The sequence below is a fragment of the Sinohyriopsis cumingii genome, chromosome 12 (assembly GCF_028554795.1).
Source record: "Sinohyriopsis cumingii isolate HCF-2022 chromosome 12, ASM2855479v2, whole genome shotgun sequence".
NCBI classification, from domain to species: domain Eukaryota; kingdom Metazoa; phylum Mollusca; class Bivalvia; order Unionida; family Unionidae; genus Sinohyriopsis; species Sinohyriopsis cumingii.
Window position 1 is genome coordinate 67,485,097 of NC_142972.1, and position 23,391 is coordinate 67,508,487.

Sequence of the window (23,391 nt, forward strand, 5' to 3'; positions counted from 1 at the left end):
TCGATTACTGAAGAATGGGCAGTCATAACTAATAAATCAGAATACGTGAAGTACAACCATAGTAAGCATAAAGGTTTAGATTTACAGGTATTCGGTATTTCTTCCCGCAAATCATACCATTTTTGTGGCAAGTTCTCGAGCTGACGTCTCGTCCTTTAGTACTGCTGCCTTTCCAGTCTTTACATCCAAAACCAAGGCATCCAAGCTTTCAGCTACCTTCTTGGATATAATAGATCCTGTCATTATAATTATATTTAAATATATAAATAAATTAAAATTTGAAACAAATATAATTGTCACTAATTATCATGCAGACATCAAAATTGAATAAGGAAAGATCAATACATATAAATTGCGAACTCTCGCCGAAAACCTACATACAAAGTTATCTACGTTGAATAAGTAATTATTGGTTTGTCATCAGTTATATAGAAACTTCAGTCAACCTGAATTCACAGATACGCTCACAGAAAGTTCCTTGATGTTATGCACAGTATTAATGTAAAATAACAATGGAAGTATCTAATGAAAGTTTCTTATTTCTGTCATATTTATAGGCTTCGTGATAATAAACTTCTCCAATAAAAAGGAAATATGTACGAATTAATGTTCTTATAATGATGCAATTTACACATTAGCATTATGTTTACCCGTGATAATACCAAGACTGCTGACAGTACCCGTAACATCACGATTCTCATACATTATCTTATCTGCGGGAACAATATTCTCCGTTTGTCCAGCTATAAAGCATCCAACAGTGTCTAGGATATCATTCATCTCTTCTGGGGTTAGATTCACTCTGAAGCCTGGTATAGATTCCAGCTTGTCAAGTGTTCCTCCTGTATGTGCAAGACCACGACCGGAAATCATAGGAACCTAGTCGGGGAAATCATAACAATGAAGAAAACTTCGTTTTTAAATAACCCAGTATGACACAATGGGAGAGACGACCAAGATAACTCAATCGATTAGGTTGGAAGTAAGTTAATCATGGGTTCGAGTCTCGTTAACCCCGACTCTCGCCTATCTCATTGACATCTCTGCCAATAGAGGGTCTTCGAAAATGTTTCATTCATCGATGTTACAGACAGAAGACGTTTTGGGAGGACGAAAAAAACAATTGGAGAAGCAAAGCAACAAAGATTTATCGCTACGTCAAAATTGATATAAGTATGTTCTCAGCAATCATTCACGCCAAAATCATATCTTAATCTTAAAAGGATAGCATCAAACATTACTGTGATAACATGATCCCATTTCATCATCACTATAATATCGCACCTAATCAACCAATCAAATCATATTTCAGACATTTGGAAAAGCGTCCTTCTAGCATAAAGAAACAGTTTGTCCATGGTGTTGCTTTCATTTGTCTATTTGTCTACTAGATCTGTTACGGGAACATCTTACGGAGCAAACACAATGTTCTTCGTACATGGGACTTATTGGGCTTTGCTACGACGTAAGTTTGGACATAGCGTCTTCTGACTGTTGCATGTACCCTTGAGTAAATCACTTTTCTTACTGTTTGATATGTTTCCTATCTCTTTCCTTGCGAGCAAATAATGAGTAGGGGTCCTGCTAAAGAAATATTATATAATATTGTCATAAAAACCCTTTTCCATGAGACACAAAACCCGCTCATTTATTAATGTGAAACAAGTTTGAATATTTATATTTCCTGTAACTTTTAACATTTTATTCTAAAATGTGAGAGACCAGACTTTTTCTCTTTTCTTGTTTTTAATGTTCATTTGTGCATGTAAGCTGTTATTCCCCTGTTGAAGTGGATGTTTAGATACAATACGTTGGGAAACTTATGAATTTGCACCTGTATCAATTTTTCGTACATGTAAAAAAAATATAATAATGCCATCTGATTTTATTGATTGTCAATGATAGCCGGATGTCTATAATCACCTGTTACATACACATTATTATGCCAGTTGTCATCTCATGAGCCCTAGTTGTGCCGATGGTCACTTATCACTGATAATGCCTGTACCGCGAAATTATAATTACCCGGAACATGCATATGAACTTGTTTTAATAGACAATGCACCTTCAGGTATTCTTATCTCAGAGTGTATGGAGTCACACACTTTTACTCGATTGACATGCAAAGAAACTAAAACAATATGCTTGATGGTGTCTGATACTTAAATGGTCAATCACACTACATAGAAAAAGTAAATAAGTTTGTCTAAGAAATTAAAATATATCAGTGAGATAGAAATGGCCAAGAGTCATGGGTTACAAATACAGGATCAAACGTTTCAAGCCCTTGTCCTCGATTGCTTCACCGCTAGTTGACGAACTATAAATAGGCATCAGCATCCTTTACTTATGTGGATGAAATCTCATCTGCAAAGGACTTGTTTCCCATAAAGAATGAGAATTGATCTCCCTTTCCTTATGATATGACCAGCCTATTCAATTTAATTTGTGACCCTAGCAGTTCTTAAGATGCTGTATAAGACTTTCATTTCAAATAATACGTGTATTGAAACCTATCCCATCTAAGATAAGCAAGCGAGTTTCCTTTTGCACAAGCCCATTACCAGCGCTAACAATATGGAAAGCAGACTGTCGAATAAATAAAAATGAGACATTACTTTCATTCCGCAGGCTGCTAGAGCTGGCGTTAGCAGAAGACTAACTTTATCTCCAACACCTCCAGTACTGTGCTTGTCCACAATCCGACCTTTCCATTCCTGTGGCCATCTCAGAATTTTACCAGAGTGGGTCATCTCGCGTGTAAGACACTTGGTTTCTGCATCAGTGAGATGTTTCAGATATATTGCCATCAGCATCGCACCTGTAAATCATGTAAAGCATGTAAGTGGTGGTAGTAACCATCCATGGAACTACGAAGGGAACCTATAATGATATGTTTGAAGTTTTAATCTACTTTTGACGACTCATGTGGATTTCTTTAGTAAACGACCTTTTACAGAGACTTTTAGAGGGTCCTGGCTCCAATGTAGGTCTTAAACGTAAGTCTAAACATTGGGTATTGCTGAATCGATTCTAAATCGGACTTATAATTCGGCAAAGCAGACCACTAATGGTTTAGTTCAAGCTCAGGATTCGTCGGTCAAGTCCTACTAGGGGATCAAGGATCTTGAACTTCTTTGACAAAGCTTCGTAAACTGTAAATTTGCTAACTCTAAACTTCAGTGGAAAATATTTCCAAACTTCACGTTCTAACTTCCCTTGGTATAGTCCAGTTTACTTTCAAAAGGTCTTAATTGTACACCGATACCAATAAAGTTATATTTTCGGACAAGAAAATTGAAAAGAGCTTGTCGGTAAAATTTAATTTCATCATTTGGAGATTTCAGAATGAAATAAGTACCTTCGTGAATGCAAAATTCAGCAGGAAAGCCAGTTGTAGCGGAAGATGTTCAGGATTACATTTGTAACATTCGAAACAAAAGTATACCTTACGTAATTTAAACCCATTATTTTCATAGGTTAATTTAAAAATGAGTTTCTGGAAATAATGAGAGAAACCAAGCCGACTAGAAAATGTATTCTTTAGCAGATATTGATAACATGTGTATTAACATCGAACACTGTTATAATTTTTGCTAATGGAAAGGTGATGCTTGATAATCAGAAATCAAAACGACAGAATAATGACATTTTCAATTGACTGAATATTTGCTTTAAAAATAACTATTTTGTTTTAAATTAAAATATCTATCCATGAAAAGATACAGCTATGGGGAACAGGTTAGATACGTTTTATGATAATATGTGTGTACCTGAATGGGAGAAACAAGTATTTAGTAAATCCCAAAAGCTACAGTATTTTTACGTTAGATTTATTGGTGATAGTTACTTCGTTCAGATACATTAGAAAGAAGTATAATAGTCATTTAAATAGATGAATAGCAAGCATTCATTAAATAAAATTAAAACCAATTCTGAAAGTGAAAACTTCTTAGATATACAATGTTACAAAGAGAAATAATCTCGCTTCTAGGATATATTGCAAAGAAAGTGACACTCACCAGTTTGTATAAGGGTTTATTTCAAAGAAACTGATACCCATCATTCCATACTAGGATATATTATAATGAAACTGATACCAATCAGTTCTTACTTGGGTTAGTTCAACGAAATTGACACCCATCATCTCGTGCAAGGTATAAATCAAAGAAACTTCGTACTAGGGCATATGTCTGAGAAATTGGCACCCATTAGTACCTAAATATATATATATAGTTTTCGTCTATGCATCACTGTAAAAACCCAAGTATTGAAGTTCCGCCAGATTTGCAACAACAATTAGGAATATAATGATCATTACTTGCTGCTTTCTGGAGGATTACTAGAAAGAGGCTACACAAGCAGGTAACTTAAGAGAATTAAAATCGAGGGATTAGGAAGAATATATATTTGCAACGAAATGCAAGAGTTTACAACGTTGTTGTTTGTTTCTTAGCTTTTTCATTTCCCGAGCAGTATGCCAGAGATAATCTTAATGATTTAAAAAAAAATATTACCTGAAACTAGTTCATCATGCACTTTGGATGCAGCTTATAAACAATGAAAAGGACATATAAAAAACACATTTTAGCGATAACCGAAATGCCGAGTATCCACAAACCTGGATTTTGAAACGTGATTTTAATGAGTGTTTTGTGATTTTCTAACTAAATCAGACGTAGTACAAATCTTTAAAACAGGTTGCGATTCTATAATTAAGCAACATATTTCATGTGATACGCAAAATATGATTGAAGTGATGTAGGCGTTCGAAAAAGTACAACGCAGTTAGCAGTGGAAACCGAAAGATACTTACGCGTTATGATGGTTGGGAATATTCGGACATAAGATTTAAACCATAAATAAAATATCTTTGAAATATTTTGGAAGTAAAAATCGTTTATTAGCACTTAGTAATGAAGGTGCTGGTCAACAGTGGATTGGAAAAAAAGAATAATTATTGGTTAAATGACTTTTGTAGCCTCAATCACAGTCTGGTACCTTTATTTGATATACATTTGATATATTTCAGTTTTCAAACTTTTATTTATTATCTAGTTTACTTTACTATATTCCGTGCGAGATAGATGGATTCAGTCGAATATATGTATCTGTTCATCTATCTCTCCTATTCATATATTCAAAGACATTTCTACCTACCTACAAACGAGCATGCATTGCATACATTTACATGTTTCCTACTTACTAAAGGACGTACATGCATCCCTACAATCATATATACATATTACACAAAGATATTCCTCAAAGATATGACACAATAATGTCCACGATTGTGAGAAGGTTTTATTTCTCATAATTAGAATCTTTGCAAGAGCTATGAATTTGTAAAGTATACAATAAGATTTAAAATTACCACACGAATCATCTCGTACATTTGTCTGCTGATGACATAATGTTCCTTTATAAAATTTTATTTTATTTTATATGGGAACCATCACGTTTATATCGGAGGCTAGTCAACTATATTTATAACTTTTGAAGCAAAGCTACTGATTAACTTTGCATTGCTTAAAAACGTTGCATATTTAGACGTTGCTGAATCTGATATTATAATATGTGTAACAAAGTGCTTTTAATTTCAACTTCAACAGCAATGTTATATCACAAAAAATTAAATTTATATTACATAAGAATAGAGAGAGCATATAATGAGTACCGAGATGTTAACGAGCATGAGCTTCAAATACATTACAAAATTGTGGCATTTTGAATTTATTCAAGACGTTAAGTCAGAGTGATCCAGTTTAGACGAGTGACACAAAACATTCCAAATCTCTACCAAGAAAACATTTGGCGCCAATACTAAGGAAGGTGACAATGATGTTGAAATTAGAGCTCTGAAACAATGTTGAATAAATTGTAAAATATAGGTTTGTGAGACTGAAAACCCATGTACCTAAAATTCACACACAGTTCTAGTTTTAGTCCTGCTAGGTAGATTGAAAAAAGTTGAAACTCAAACGAAAGGCATGTACGAAATGGATGCACGGACTGACGTACGAACCAAGTGAATCCCACCCGCTTCTCGGTGCTGCGATATTACAAAAAAATGACAATCACACAACCTATGAATTACCCTTACGAAAAACTTTGTATAATATGTAGATACTTACCTAGCTGAGCACCCTCAAAGCTTTTGTCGACAACTTTGTTCACAAAAACCTTAATCTCATCATCAGTAAGTTCCCCGCCATCCCTCTTTTTGGAGATGATATCCGGTATCCTTAGAGCTGACATGTCTGTTATGGCAAAACACAAAGGTAATAAATTATTCGTTGTCTTCTGGAAATAGGACAAAATAAAACTGTTTGAAATAGACATTCAACAGTCTAAATATTCTGCCTATTACCCTAAAGATGAAGGGATTTTTGAAAGATTTTACAAAATTTTGAACAACATAATTCGTTCCTTTTGAACTATGCTTTGGACAAGCTGTCCGTTGACAACTGAAGTTCTCAAAAAGAAACTTCTTTCAACATAAGATACAGAAATTAATATTCTTGACTTGTTTCTGATTTCAAATATAAGGTTTGTGTACAAGAGAAATAATATTCACTTTGATCGGTCAACAATGACATTAATGTGTGACAGAAATACAAACAAAACGATTTTTCAGCCTAATGGTTACGTTATAGCTCTATTTCCCATACCTACAAAATCCTCTTCAGAATAAGTAGTGCATTTCTTATACAACCGAATAGAAAGTAAGTAACTTAAATTACATCATTTACCACACACCCCAAGAGGAGGAGAAAACAGAAACAAATTTGAATATATACATATATTAAAGAACTATGTTGATAGAAGAGAAATATAAATAATTTAATCAAGTTAGTTGTAACTATCACACACAGTGAGGATTTAAACAATGGCGTGAAACCAGATTGTAATGACTTTGGTGTAACGAGTATTTGAAATTCATAAATAATGAACAGTCTGGACCAGACACCCTCTATGACCGGAACAAAATAGTGAGCTACAACAGCTTTTAAGTTCATTTGAGCATTTCTCTAATGATGTTCCAACTCTACCAGATACATTCTACCATGACGCTTAAATTGTAGATTCTACACCTGTTAAACAATATCCTTAAAAGATGAATCCTCTCAAACAGGAATGTTTTAAAAATGATATCAAATATTTGCTCTCGAATGATTTCATAAAATTAAGTAAATGTAACTGGAGTTCACCATGTATTCTTGTGCCGAAACCTGATAATATGTTCGGCATAATTACTGATTATAATAAAATGAACAGTGACACCAAATTAAAATTTTTTCTAATACCAATTATCGATTACTGCATTGACAAAATTTGAAATACAAAGTATCTCACCAGGTTTGAACTATTGAAAGGAATCTGGTAAATTCAACTCACGGAAAGAGCAAGGAAAAGTTCGGCTTACTTAACTTCATATAAGACATTATAAATATAAAGTGACGCCTTTAACTATGGAAAGTTTGTGTTCAACTTCCCAATGTGTAATGAACATGATATCATCCTATCTAGATAATTGTGACGCTTATATTGATGGTGTCATCATCTACAACGACACCCTGGAAGATCATTTGAAAATCATTCGGAAGTTCTTTGATCGACTCAGTAATGCAATTTGACAATTAATTTAGATAAACGTGAGTTTTGCCGGGCTTGTGTTGCATGTTTAGGACATGTTGTGGGACATGCTCAAGCTAGAGCTTTAGATGTTAAGGTCAGTGCTATCTCTGAATTCTCAGCGCCTATCATAAACTAGCAACTGTTGCGATTTTGAGGTATGACTGTATAGTATCGGAAATTTGGCTCCAAGTTTACCATAGCTGAATCCATGTCCAATTTGGTGATTGGGAAAATCAAATTTCATTGGTCTAACAAATGTCAGGGCGGTTTGATAAATAAAAAGTCATACTTAAGAATGCACATGTTCTTTCGACACCGTATTTAATCATCTAAAATGTCTGCTGATGCAAGCGATGTAGAGGTTAGTGGAGCATTTAATCAGAAAGACATACTGGTATGGATCATCCAGTGTGCTACTTTTTTTCTAACACGTTAAACAAGTACCAGAGAATATATTCCACTACCGAGAAGGAATGTTTGGCTTTAATATTGACGTTGGAACACATTAAAGTTTATGTTAGTTCCGCTTCTTCTCCGATGCTTGTATTCAGTGATAGCAATACCCTCATTTCATTAGCATTTCAAGTTTAACGCACCATTCGGTCAAATAATTGCTTTTACAAATATGTTTATTAGTAGGAGACAGAAATCACACACGGCAATTTATTAATATTGCACATTTTCCACTGACTTACCAAACAAAATTTCTGTTTCAATCAATTTCCTGACCAAATGTTACGTCGATATCGAGGTGATGTATGAAAGCTTTAAATTTTGACAAAAATTAAGATACAAATGTCAACCCTTTTCTACGATGATATTAGGGTAACAATTGCTTTGCCATATTGCACTTTTGAACAGTGTCATCAAACCAATTCTAGATGAAGTCAAGTCCTTGATCATATTTTACATTGATACTGATATCTCGTTCCACATGACACCTCAGAGTGTGCCAAATATTACGACTGAAATATCAATCATCTTCCACGAGGGGTTTGACTATGACGATATTTATTCAAAATATCGTACATTCAGACAGCATCATGTAAATACACTCCATTTGCAGTATTCCTTGATACTCTTTACGACAAAAATGTATGTAAGCCGATAGATGACAGTCTTCATTTGCCAAGGATTAAGACCAAATTATAATCTCAATTCCATGAATGCACATCGATGGGGGAGGGTGGGGGGTAAATCTAGATAAATAGTTTATATTTTCCCAAATACTGATCATTGGAAACTGCAGCATCTAAAAGTTCCATTTTTCATCGATTCCTTGGTCACTTTTACGCTGATATACATATATTGTTCTACATAACAACCCAGATTTTGCCAAAGCTGAATCATGTTTCAGCATGTATTAATCACAGAGAGGAATACTTTTGTTGAGGGAAAAGACACACTTGGGAAAAACTGGTTTTGCGATAAAGGACCTTTTGCAGATGATTTAGTTTCGAATTTCATCTGTTTGGAAAATATAAACAAATAAAAGAACATGCATTAGATGAGAATCTGAAACACAAGAAATCTATGGGAAATGAAAAGGGGGAAATTAAAATGTGGAGAGGAGAGGAGCTGGAAGATCACTGAAGGTAAAGGGATAGCTTCGTTCTCTTTCGTTGCAGCTGGAGCACTGATTTAATCAAAACCACCAGCTTTAGATTTGGATGGAGTGTGATTAATAGAATGGAAATCTGATTATGACTGCGTCATCCAAAGAGTGCTCTTCATAACAGCTTTATTTACTGTGATATTTTTCTAATGGGACATTTAAATAAAAGTTGTTGTTTCATGGCAAAGTTTATAATATAATTTCATGGCATTATTTTAAGTAGTATACTTTTATCAGGGGAAATTAAATGTAATATTATTGAATGTTTAATTAATGTCAAGAGGATAAGATGGGTGAAACACTGATAATAAAAAATGCTTTCACTAATATATTTATATTATATCACAATAGAAAATGGTTTTACACTGTTAATTTAAATGCTTTATATATATATATATATATATATATATATATATATATATATATATATATATATATATATATATATAGATAGATAGATAGATAGATAGATAGATAGATAGATAGATAGATAGATAGATAGATAACAACGTTATATGAAAAGTTATCAAAATGTCCAGTTCAATAGATAACTTCAAACCAACAAGGGGATATTGATTGATTCAGGCAAATAAACGATGGTCTAATTGATTAAAATGTGGATTTGAATCTTTCGTTCTTTCAACAGCATCCAGACATTGCTATTTGCTCTTTCTCTTCATGAAGGTAGTTAGATAAGTGGTGCAGCAATCAAAGTCTTGGAGATCGATAGCAAATGTAGCAATCAAAGATTTATATTTTTACTAATTCTAGAAATGACTATTTCATTGACAACAAAACTCAGTCACACAGTTACCGTGGTATTTTAAGCCACATTAGTTTGTCGGTAGCGCCATACACACCGATATGGAACATATTGAAGCCTGTCTAAAAATGGATGACAACAGCTGAAGTACAATATATCGTAATGTAGCTAACGTTATAGCTTTAAAAAAAAAGAATATGCAGCAACTAAATTGTTTCACCGGAAGATGTTTAAACTTCTGTCGAAACTCATGTCATTTCTCCTTCATATATTACATTCAAAATATATTTATTCAGTTCGCAGAATTATTTGAACGTGCCAGTTTCCCATTCCTAACGCTTTTTTCGTCAGCTTCATATTTCTTCAAAAAAGCGATATTTTCAACCTATTGAAAACCATTTGTTGATGAAAGTGAAATACGAATGAGAAATGAGGTAAAATATGTTACTCTGATCAAGGAAGTGACTATTTTTTTTCTGCTGAGGCAAGTTGTGGCACACGCAACTAAATAGTATATATATCAAACAAAATAGTAGCTATCAAACTATTGGAGACCTTCCTTGATTACTAGATAGATGTAATGTCAACTACGTATAGCGTCATTAAACCTACTGCAGTTCCTGCTGTAGATATCTATAATAAAAGTTCATCCCACCATGTGGACTAGATTCAGAGTGCAAAAGATTTCTATCGTCCGTATGAAAGTTCACTCATTCCGCAATATAAAACATAGCATGTAGATCTGAAATGTTGAAGTATTGAGTGCGTATAAATAGGTTGATTCTGAAGTGTTTCTTTAAATTAACCATTGCTTTAATTGTCGAGGCTGATATTAAGCCTGTGCTCGGACTAATGAGATTTATTCATGCTCCAAGTCAATAGAAAAGTTTGGAAATGCAGTCTGCTTTTTTAATGCATGTTTGTGATGAATTTTACGACGTCAAACCCTACGATTAAAACGCGCCAATAACATGTTTGTGATGAATTTTACGAAGTCAAACCCTGCGATTAAAACAACTCAATAACAACTCAACTATTAGTGAACATTGATATCAGGAACATTATCGTAACACGTTTTTGAAGGACTGGAGGCAAACGATAACGTTGATAATGTAAAAATTCTGAACGATTCAGGGTCACCGAAGTATAATTTTTCTTTTTCGATTACAATTACTTTGATCTTTGACCTTCTGACCCTACAGTAGGGAGCCTTATTTCTTCCCACAAAAATGACACCTATGTTCATTTCTCCAAATGAAGGCCATCCGCAAATGTTGATCCATATATAATTTGTAAAACTAATTTGATCGTGCTGAGAAAATTATTTTTGAAGAAACATTTATTGTTTTCAGTCACAATTATCTGCTACCTTCCTTCCTCAACGTGCACGCTGTGCACAAAGTTTTGAACATGTATACGATGTAAAACTAATCTTACGGTGTGGAGACTATTTGTATTAATTTAGTTAATGTATCTATAATGTTTGATCTTATGAACCAAAATGCGACGGGCTTCTTCCTTACCTAAGGGTGCAAGCCAGCCAACATAGTTTGATAACTGTAGACGTGGAGAGCTCAAGTTATTATGCGCAAACTAGGTTTCTTCTTTACGTTCCAATTACACTATTCGACACAATTTGACTCCAAAATCAATATGCTTCTTCTTTGCTGCACATTGTACATTGTGGACAATTCGAGGTATTACGTTTAAACCAAGCTGGTAACAGGTAGACAGATGGACGGAAATCGAACTATAATAAAATTTGCATTATAGTGGATGTATAAAAATGCATGATTAGTTTTCATTCAGTTATTTTTTCGATAGATTTCCGAGCAAAAATAGTAACAAATATGACTCACATTTGAGACGTTCTACGCCCGGGTTTCGTGTTTCCTGTGTTTACTGTGCAATCTCTATCGTGTATTTTCTAACACGTTTAAAGATTTGTCCTGTTGTATCCTCATCACATGAAATCTTAAAAATGTAAAGTTGAGGTTTCCTTACTTAACTTGGTATGTCACTTCCAGTTTCGTTATCTCCTTATCAAGTTAAAAAATAAGGGATAAATCAGAGGAAGCAAAAGCGAATTGTAATATAGTGGAGTGCAACGTGAAAAGTCTTTTGGACCATCTAGATAAGTACATCTTAGAATTTCATAGGCAGAGAAATGCAAAATACAAAATCAATACTTTTCTTTTGTAAATGTATTTGTTGGGGATGGGTTGTAAATTGTGATATTCAGCGGCGTAATTCGAATGTTATATGTAGTACCACAACATGGTTATATGAAATGATATTACCAATTAGGCCGTAGGAAACATGTAGCTAGGTCTATAAACAATGTAGAAAATGTGATGTTAATGTTAATTTAAAATGACAGGTGTAATTGTCGAGTCCAGATTTCTAATAGAAAACTAGACAAGTTAATTTTCGATCTGAGAAATAGTACCTTATATAGAATTCATAACACCAAGAATTCGTGAGATGGCAAAATCGCGAAAACTAATTTGAGACTTTCACCTTGCTGTAAGAATTTATAGGTGCCTCGTATGTAATTGTATGAACTTACTAAGACCACAGACTACTTCAAATGGTCTGTGATTCAGGAATCATCCACTTAATGTACAAACAATTGATTACACAGGTCACACAGACACACAATAAAACTTATGTATACCGTGTGTAGATGTTAAAAATGCACACATAAAAATGAGAAGTGTTCGTTAATATTATCTACTATATTTATAATGTGAAGATGTCTCCTAAGGCAGGTTATACTACATACATATAAATTTGTCTGTAGCATATAAACACTTATAGAAAACTTATTTTCATTTTGTACTGAATCAAAGCCAGATAAAAAGGGGCCGAGGCAGCTAAATCGAGCACATGCGCCAATTTAAAAAGCAGCTATAAGACAAAAGAATAGGCATACAATAAGTCTTCATAGAAAGGCGGTTTTATTCAGTTCTTACATTATAGAGTTTAAATAGATTGTTGGAATGAGGTGCAGTTTACAGTTTACACTAAGTAATAAGAAGATTTCCAAAGATGATATATGTTGCCTGTTTGATTGTAGCTATTAATATGTGTCACGAATTTATTACTTCGGTAATATGGCAAGTTTGCAACTATTGTCAAATTTATCTCACATGAGTAAATTCCGTCTACGTTACAATTGACCATGTTCATCAGTAAAATGTCATTTTAATGCTCTTATTTAAGAGAAAAAGCCATTTATGATTTATAGATTTATTTATAAGGATATTACTTAATAAAATACTTTTGCAAACATACATACATTTTATTTTAACCGCTTATACAAATGTTATTCAAATGTAAACTAACATATGCAGTTGTATGCGTGTTCGTCACAGTAGCTTATTGATTCCTCTGGTTGGATGCACGAATATAAGCCATATACTTTATTCAGCATATATGTATACACGTGTGTATTACTACAGAATCCATTTATCGTCTCGTGAAAAACTAAATTAGTCTGAGGTATTTAGACACTTATTCCTACTATGTTAGGGATCCTTCAGTATATTTGCTTAACTTAAATTGTAATTATAACCTCTCTGAGCGGTAGCAAGTTTTGTATAAATTAGCAACGACGACAAGAATTCCAAAGAACCAATGGGGGATAGAAGACTGTTAGAAGTATTCAGTTTGTAGTTTTCTATATAAACGTGTATAAATTCTACTATTGGTATTTCAAAAGAAGACATTTTTAAAACAATAATTCACCTTGTCGCGCAAAATAAAATCAAGTAAAGATGCTGTCAAAATATAGACAGAATAATATGGACTAACAAGTCCATAGTTTGACTAAGTAAACAACAAACTGAAAATACGGTGCAGAACTAGTGTTAAATTAGCCTCAGTGTTTTCTGGCCGCAATGAACAATTTCTCAAAGGAATACAAATACAACACATTACAAGGAATACAGAACGAGAAAAGAATTAGATGAAGTCTTGGTAACGGCGATCCATGGAATACCAGATACACTTGAAGTACGACTTACATAGTTACCAGATTTCAAACCTTTTACCACAAACTATTTGTGCAGCAACTTACCGATTGAGGTGTCATATTTCCGCAAAACAATTTTGCTGTCTTGTTCCATTTTAAAAATGCACTGAATATTTATAATAAGTTGATAGTTTTGAAGATATTTTTATAATAGCTCAGTAACATGGAAATCTTAATAGTACTGTTAACTGACAATGAGCAGGAGGCTTATCAACTTCCTTGCATAATTGCAAGACAAATATAATTCCATGCTCCCTCATCCATCACTCATGGGAGCAGATTCCAGTCCAACTCGTCGCGCACAAATATATTTCCTCTGGTTCTACCTGCACGTTTATGTCTCCATAATATTGGCAAATACGAGAATTGAGAACATTGGGAAGATCAAGACAAAGCCACCGTCAGACAATAAGTAAATATACACAGCTCCGTCTTTTGTTTTTATTTCCGTTGATTATTAAGAAAAGAGAAAGCTAGACTTGAAATATGCGTTATACTTTTAAGAAATGCAGCGAGCAAGTGATCAAACAATATGGATTTAACTTATACGAAAGGGGGATTCTGATATTAATTCAGTCTACTGTGGAATGTACACTTAACTCTTTATTGTCGTCGTATTCATCTTGCCGTGTATCGAAATAGCACTTGCAATAATAGTAATAATAATAATAATAATAAGAAGAAGAAGAAGAAGAAGAAGAAGAAGAAGAAGAATAAGAAGATCTGAAATATCTGTGACAGTAGCAGAAGGTACCGAACCGAAATTATTTTCAGCTCAGGTATAACAATGGATATATCGGATGAAGTACAGTTATTAATTTTGATGGCATAGTAGATACAAAAAGAGTAAACATTTCACAGAGTATATCACTATTTATATTTTGGATATGAATAACAAAACGAGTAGAGTTTACATAGAAACAAAATTAGTTCTATATTTTATTTAATCTGAAAAGTACGTTATCATTTGCTTACTTAGAATATACTAAATTTGTATGTATTACATTAGAGACTTCATACTTCTTTCAGGAATATGCTGACTTATAAAAAAATAGTGAAAATAATCAGCAAATTATCCTGAGGCGTTGACGCATATTTCATATTTTCTTTCAGATATATCTAAAACATTTCCACCTTCAAGTATCGTTGTTGAACATATTATTTGTTAAACAGAACGTAGTTAAAATTATTTTATTCTTTTCAGGCAAACGAGTTAAACAGATTACAAAATTTAATAATTTTAAAATACCCTAAAAGTTTTCTTTTGTAGGAATCAAAAACACTAGTCTGCCAAGTTTGTACATTGTACCGTAAACAAGATATAAACGCACTATTTGTATTTCCGTCTCTTTTTATAGATATATATGATTATTTTATTCATTATTGGGATAATTAATCAATTACCTGGAGAAGGCGTCATAACGAACAGTACTTACAGGTCTTTATGGTAGTATTGCTGATTGTTTTTGTTTTGTTTTGCTTATTTTTTAATGGATCCTGACTAATTCCTAACCATAATGAATGTTTGAGATATTCTAACGCATACGTGTTTAGTCGTTTACGATAGGAATAAAGTCTACGTCTTAAGTGTTTGGGTCATGTTGGTAGTACGTGGCATGAACACCGATGTACTGCGCAGAAACGCGTACTGATAAATAATACAGAATATGAATCAAGAAAATACCTTGAAGAATGAAATCACAGTCTCATGAAAAAGTAGTAATTAGATGACTACATTAAAATTATTTGTGGTATTGGCGCGTTTAAGAAAACTTCAGCTGACAATAAATGTTGTATTGAGGTCCTTGAAAACAGGGGAAATACTTACATACATATGCATCTACATATAAATACATCTGTATCTATATCTATGTACACCTGCATCTAAATGTATTTCTCTCTCTCTCTCTCTCTCTCTCTCTCTCTCTCTATATATATATATATATATATATATATATATATATATATATATATATATATATATATATATATATATATATATAGTAAGTTAGTTATAAATATATTTACATATATTTAATCAGGCTATCAGAAATGAAAGTTGTTTGTACAGACCTTTTACCACCTGGAAGGGTTTAAGCGAAGACGCTTAGGGCAGGTGTCAGTCTTTTGCATTTACGCAAACATGCAGACTTGTGCATTTTTAATTATGATCCAGTTTGCAGAAATAACCAAAATTTTCACAGTCCGCTTATAGCATTCTTTTAAGATCCTAACAAATTATTTAAACGTTCGCTCCCATATTTACAACTCACGTAGCGACAAATACACGGATAATGGAAATAAATAGCTGATTGCACCATCTACTTTAGTTTGTCAGTTATTTATTCATTTCCTCTTTATATTTCTCTGTAAGTGGCAAAAATAATAGTTTAATTACAATAATCGTGGAAGGAATGGCAACAAATTATAATGATTACCAAAAATGTATTTCCTGCATGTTCTGATTTTATCCTTTATAATTTTCAATCAAAGACTTGATTTTCATACCAATCTAAATCGTCGATATTAGCATGCATGATCATGTAAAAAACTTTCTGATAATGACTACCTCAGGCAGTTACAGGTGGAGGATGTCTCGTGTCTGATTCATGAAGGATGCGATCTTTATTTTTTCCTTTTTTTTGTCCTATTCTATATTTATCAACAAAGAATTGTTTTAATCTTCCGAAATACAACATTTTTAATGTAACCTTTTCTGTTTTCTTCAACTTGTATTCATCTTTTTCAACCCATATTAGTACGATTATCTTTGCAGTTATATTTGCATCCTTATTTATTCATTACTTAATACGTACCGCTTGAAAGTAATCTTCCCATATAAACATTGTTTAAACATATACGTGTCACCTACTTACATTTTGTATAACCTCAATGAATTGTATTATCCGACCATGTATTCAAGGTGAGGTCACAAATTCTCTTTGAAGATCCATTTGTAAAGGACTATATTGAATAAAGACCATTTTCATCCCTTCTCCGAATTTCTTTGCAATGTGTTTATTACCATAGTAAGGATGTTTGATTTGATTTCTGACCTTAACTTTAATGTTTTGGTGCTGGTTGCGACTTAGACCACATGTTAAAAATATACACATTTTTCATCTTTTCCCTGTATATCTCATTTATACTGTATATCCATGAACTATGCATTTAATTTAAAATCTATTATTCACTTTGATTATTCTTCCTGTATAAAGTTACCTGAAACAATGTTTCAACTTGCTGAAACAATGACTAGAAATAGAAGTCAACAAGGAACTGTGTTAAGTTCCGTTGTAAAGATAATTCTTTCATTGGTAACATCACAAAGGTATGCGTTTGGAACTTTGTTTTTAATATTGATTTCTTATAGTATTGATTATAAAGGCATAGAGGCTTCTGAAATCTCACACTCACCGAAACTATTGGTGCTAGTCCTCTTCTTCCTGTAAATGAAAGATGTCTTTTTGCAATAGCTTTACTTTGCTACGTGACAGTGCGCACGCACACAAGCACAAGATTTAAAGATTTGAACAAATGAAAACCAGAATTAGTCATATGCATTTGGCCTGCCTTAGGCCAAAGGTTATCTGTACCTGTCTAACGGTTAACGTGAAAGTACTTGTTTATGGATTTCGTAAGTGGTTTTTTCCCGTTCACAAAGGAATGTTATCTCGCTCTGCAGATCTTTATGCACTGCATATCGTTTCTACCCTTGTGCACGTGTTTGCACAAGATGAAAGGAACAATAGCTTTACCTTAAATAATATTCTTTATATTCAATTTCAAATACATGGGGACACAATAAATTATAATGTTATAAATTGTGCCTCTAAAAGCTTTATTTAATGAAACAGTCGAACATCCCGCATATTAATCTATAGAACTAGAAGAGATAAAACGTACACACCGAATGGCTCAACCATGTTGGTTTCAGATTTAGAATTGAAATGAAATGTTTGGTTTGTAGTGTTACATAAAACTGCCAATTCGGCGCGATTGTATGAGCAAATCAAACATAGTTAAAGGATTTGTATCGGACCAATATCATGATGCTGATCAACAAACTGTAATTCAATTGTAGATAAAGTTGGAAAATGATCGAGTATTCTTGGACGATACCTTCCTAACGTGATTACGAGCATTGCATACCTAAATATATGGATCCTTCTTTTTCAAATGTTTTAAACAAAACATAAACTCAAAATCACAAATGATGTATTGTAATTTTTATTAAAATGAAACATAGATTAGTAGAATTTTTCAGGCTTTTCTAAACTTCGATTCCTCTATTAGCCTGCTAAATTACGACTATGATATCTGAGTTTTGTGTTTTCAACATATTCTCTAGCCTTTTATTTTAGTTAGGTAAGGACTAGTCCTCTTTGCTTTGCTGTTGTCAATATCTTATCTAAAAAGCCAGCCATTTTGATTTAGGATTAATGTGGAGCTTTACTAGGGCTCTGCATCTGATCGATTAAACAAAATGAAACAATTGCTAGTATCCAATACATGTAGTTTTCATCAAGAACGGGTGTAACAGGATGGTCCGGGGTTTGGATCAGCTTACTGTGAAGACGCTAAGAACAATTTCATGAACAGGACTTTTATTTATATTATGACTGAAAAATTAAAGATGACGCGAAACTCCTGAGCATAAATTCAAAAATAGATTTGACATAAATTATGCGCACTTAATTGAACTGATAAAAGGAAAACAAATATAGTTGCGAATTGGAACAAATCATAATATGCTGTTCAAACAGGTAATGAACAAGAACTTGTCAATCTAAATCACAAACAGAACATGATTGACTTATGGGCCTTTCACCATTAATGATCAATGTTTAGAAATTAACACCAGACAAACACTTGAATCTATCACTAAGGGTATAAACTTATGAATTACTCAATTATGAATACGTGATGAATATTCACCAAGGGTTAATACTTTATGGATTTTTTTAACAAATACGGATAATATTTGGTCCAAGAGTAGGACAAGCGCAAATATATGGTTTTCACTCAAATATTGATACTGTATAAATTGCGATGTTCGCTCAAACAGTGATGTTAGATACTGAACATATTTACAAAAGGACGGAACATATTCCCAGTTGACTACCATAAATTATCCCGTGTCCCACTGCAGTGTCGGATGATCAAAGAGCGACTACGCATTGCCCGCCCCTCCCAGTCTCCAGCAGGATCCCTCAGCAACCCTCCTTTTCTGCTGCATACCCTTTGGTCCCGACCCTTTGTTCACTTAACATCAAATAACGACTATCTTCCTCCGAGCCAACGTCATCACCGATAGCAGCACATGTTATACAACAACCCACCAAGTACCACGACTCTGCATCCATGCTATTAGCTCAACGGCTAAAATCATACCTCCAAGTTCAGACACATGCTCAACCCTACAAATACGACAACATGGATAAAGATTAAAGCTGCGTAGTACATACGACAAGGTTATACACAAATGCTGTGATGTATGTTACGCATTTGCGTACTTGGAGTTGATTATTACATACAAATCATTTCATCGCCACTACTGTAAAAGATAATTGTCATAATAACCTGATATCTGACAAGAAGAATCTTACCGAATTTTCAGCACTTAAATAAATTTTCATACATGCATCATTCAAATCGCCTGTTCAGTTATAAAATGGCAAACTTGAACACAGACTGTAGGGCATCTAATAACCTGGCGTTATATGACATAGGTCTGACTATAATCTAGAATAAATTCTGGATTAACCAATATATCAAACAATTATATCACATAGAACGAATAGAGAAAAACATACAGTCTTATAGTTCCAGTACCTCTACAGCTGTAGAGTTTGCCCCGGTAAAGTGGACAGCTCTACTGACAAGACTTTTCGTCGTGTAAAGTTACTGTCTACCTGGAGTCTATAAGTAACCTAGCTATGGTGCAATCCACGGCCAGTGAGGTCAAGGTATATCGGTTTTCTTATTCAAGCACTTTGCTTGTGCAGTAGGGGATAAACTCAACTCGGTATTTTGAAATTATGTAGGCTGTAAGCAAACCATTCTCGGTTACGCTTTACGCAGAAATCCGAGCATATTTTAGACCATATATAGTAAGTAAAAATTAATTATACCAGGTTGACATAATTGCCATGCGACAAAGAAAAGAAACAGTTCGTAAATCAGAACCTAAATACATAATCTATATTACATGAGAGATAAATACGGGAATGAGGTGCACTTGATGTCTGATCATAATTAAACATGTCTAAACCTCCATGTGCACAGCGTTTAACATTATCGATATCAAACCCCACGTCAATTGCATGGTGTCGACGCTAATTAGATATACTTAACTATGTGGACTAGGCTTAAGAACTTCTCTAGGGAAAGAAATATCGGAGTGTTATTTTTCTGCAGCATAATTCACCTTTAAACTTAGAAACCTTGTACAATGAGATATGAAATAGTTCATATCAACGTTGTTTTGTTATTACTGTTAGAATATATATATATATATATATATATATATATATATATATATATATATATATATATATATATATATATATATATATATATATATATATATATACAGATTCATTCAATGGCTATAAAAAGCTACTTCTGTGATTAGATAGGTGTGATATTACCTTATCATTATGTACTGTAACAATTATCGTGTCTTTTGTATGACTGTTGGAAAGCTGAAAATTCGTTATTTATGAAAGAGACACATATTTTATCCAAACTAAGTTGCATGTATCTTATTCATGTACCTGACAGATACTGTGACTTTAATTTACCATTCATTGAAGATATGTTTCCCCTATTAGATACAGGGACGTCATGCCAGGTAAAGGATAAGTGTTATAATAAAGATTGGGCTGGTTTTGCTATTCTCGCTTTTAACGCACCTTTAACACATTATTGGTTATATCATGACTGAAAATGGGAAATAGGCTTGTTTGGGCCGATATTGGGGGTTCTGTGTTGCCAAAAATATACAAATGTGCATATATAAAAAAACAACATTTAATAATATTATATAGTATATATCACATTTAAATGATTAGTACAATAAACACGAAACAAATGCCTATCCGAATTTCAAACCTGTATCTACCGCGTAGCTGCGGGATTCTTTACCAAAATATGGGTTCAACAGATAAATTGGCTTGAACTGAATTTTTTTCATAGCTTTTTAGAAAATTAAGTAAACTGTACACATTTCCAATGAGGCAAAAACACTGCATATTTTATAGTGCATTTGAAAATAATGATTGTACTCCACGGAAGAACCTTACAATGTAGACCAATTATGTGTAACGTTAATACTGATAAAACTTGAAGAAATGTCTATTCAATTGAATTTGCTTTAATGTATTTCTGCTTTGACTCCGCTCTATGGAAAATGGCGATCTGTATTTTCGATGTGTGTATATGTCTCAACGAATGCACTGCAGCAGAGTCAACCATGTGTTATTTAATATCTCGCGTGATGGTTTATCTTTTAACGTAGCTGAATATCAAGAGTTAAATCTTTTTATTACACTTCCTTTCCTAAAAGAATTAAATTGTTGCGACATCTAGTTGTAATAGACTCGTGAAAGTGTATGTGAGGAGTGAACTGAGCAATCAGATTTGTTCATATTGTTGATACATTCTTATTTCTGATTCTTCTTTCATTTGCTAAACTGTATCTGATGTTGTGTTAAGATAATTTGAGAGGAGACATTTGTTACAATTGGGGCCCCGAGTGGCCCAGTTGTCTAAAGCGCTTTCCGTTACGGATCACTGCCATCTCACCTCTGTCTGCGTGGGTTCGAGACTCGGATTCGGCCAATGTGGGTATGTGAGAAAGCTTGCCAGTAGCTTCTCGTGGGTCGGTGGTTCTTCCCGGGGGTTTTCTCCGGGTCCTTCCCCAACATTGATACTGGCCACCATGTATAGTCTATCGTGTGCTGAAAAATGGCGTTAAACCCTACAACAACTACAACTACAACTTGTTACAATTATTCGTTGGAATTACAAGCTGCTCATTGAAACTATTGTGAAATATGCAAAGAAAGTCTGGACTTTGCCATTGTGATACCTACATTTGAAATTCATTCGGACCATTGGATTCTTTTGGACGTGAACAGAACCTATTGGGATTATTTTTATTCAATTTATACTGTTGTAAGTTACTCATACACTTTTATTGCATAATTTTGATAATTAATTTCTTCTCAAGTTTCAGAAAATTTGTTGGTTTAGGTTTTTTACGCTACTTAGTGTATTACCATAAAGTCGTACCAGAAATTGGATGCTCGTCCTGAATACGAATTTCAGAAATATTTCAGAAAAATAGATACATTGATTTTGAAAATTTAAATTACTTTTATTTTGGAAATGTGTTATCCCTAGTATTTTGATTTTACACATTTGAGACAACAAGCTTTCACAATGTCATCTAGGGTGCAGAGTTTCGTTTCCAATCCGACCCAGGAAGGGTCCGACCCAGGAGTGTTTAATAAAGATGACTTGCTTGAGATTGTCAGCCACTATTCTAGTTTCGGACGTAATATCGTCTATGTTAAAACAGAAAAATGAAAGCAGTGTGGTCAAGTATTTGGTGGAAAACACATTTTCTGATTAAGTGCTTTGAAATTAATAGTTGGTCTCATTCTAGGTCTGATATGAAATGAAAAAATTAAAATAAAAGGTCAGATCGGATTAGAATTAACAACAAGTCAGCTACAAACAGTAATTTAAAAAATACAAACACAAATGCAGAACGAAGAAACAAGAAGAGAATTTATTTCAAATTAAGAAGGAAGAAAGAGAAAGGGAAGAGCTGCAAATGCAGATGCAAATGCGAAAGAAAAAAGATAGACGCAAATGCAAAAAGAAGAGAGAGATGCCAATAAAATTGCAAGAAAACAAAAAAGAGATATGGAAATGCGATTAAAATTAAACGAAAACTGAATTTGTAATGTTACCAAAACTATTAGACTAGTACACCACTGAAAGAAAAAGATGCATATTAAACATACGGGAAAAATGTAAATAGTCAAGAGATGACTGGACTTTGTTACTACAGTGTGCACGTATTGACAATGCCCGTGAAGTTTATGATTCACTGTCAGTAGAAGCAAGTTATATTATGGTTTGGTCAAGAATGTATCTCGAAGGGTTATGAGTTGGTACCTGGAGCATTTCGACAGTTTCGGAATTGCAAAACAGAAAATAAACAATCACATGTCCAGTTTGCATGTGAAGAAGAAGAACTATTTGATAGGTGGTGCGCATCTAACATGATCGATAAAGATTATAACAAACTTAGACAACTCCTGT

The 23,391-nt window shown here is 33.5% G+C and overlaps 1 protein-coding gene across 2 annotated transcripts in view; it reads right to left on the reverse strand.

Annotated features, from left to right (window-relative positions):
• Nucleotides 1-23,391, reverse strand: part of LOC149786638 (thymidine phosphorylase-like) — a 257,020-nt gene that overhangs the window by 11,984 nt on the left and 221,645 nt on the right. The window contains exons 1-6 of one of the 2 annotated variants that reach the window (XM_089977158.1): nucleotides 19,869-19,884; nucleotides 17,470-17,498; nucleotides 6,135-6,260; nucleotides 2,619-2,821; nucleotides 651-879; nucleotides 118-236 (exon numbers count right to left, since the gene is read on the reverse strand). In XM_089977158.1, coding sequence (XP_089833284.1) covers nucleotides 118-236; nucleotides 651-879; nucleotides 2,619-2,821; nucleotides 6,135-6,258 — 675 coding nt within the window. In that variant the 5' untranslated portion in view covers nucleotides 6,259-6,260; nucleotides 17,470-17,498; nucleotides 19,869-19,884. Of the gene's footprint in view, nucleotides 1-117; nucleotides 237-650; nucleotides 880-2,618; nucleotides 2,822-6,134; nucleotides 6,261-17,469; nucleotides 17,499-19,868; nucleotides 19,885-23,391 lie in introns of those variants that run through there. The other variant, XM_089977159.1, reaches the window with a different exon arrangement.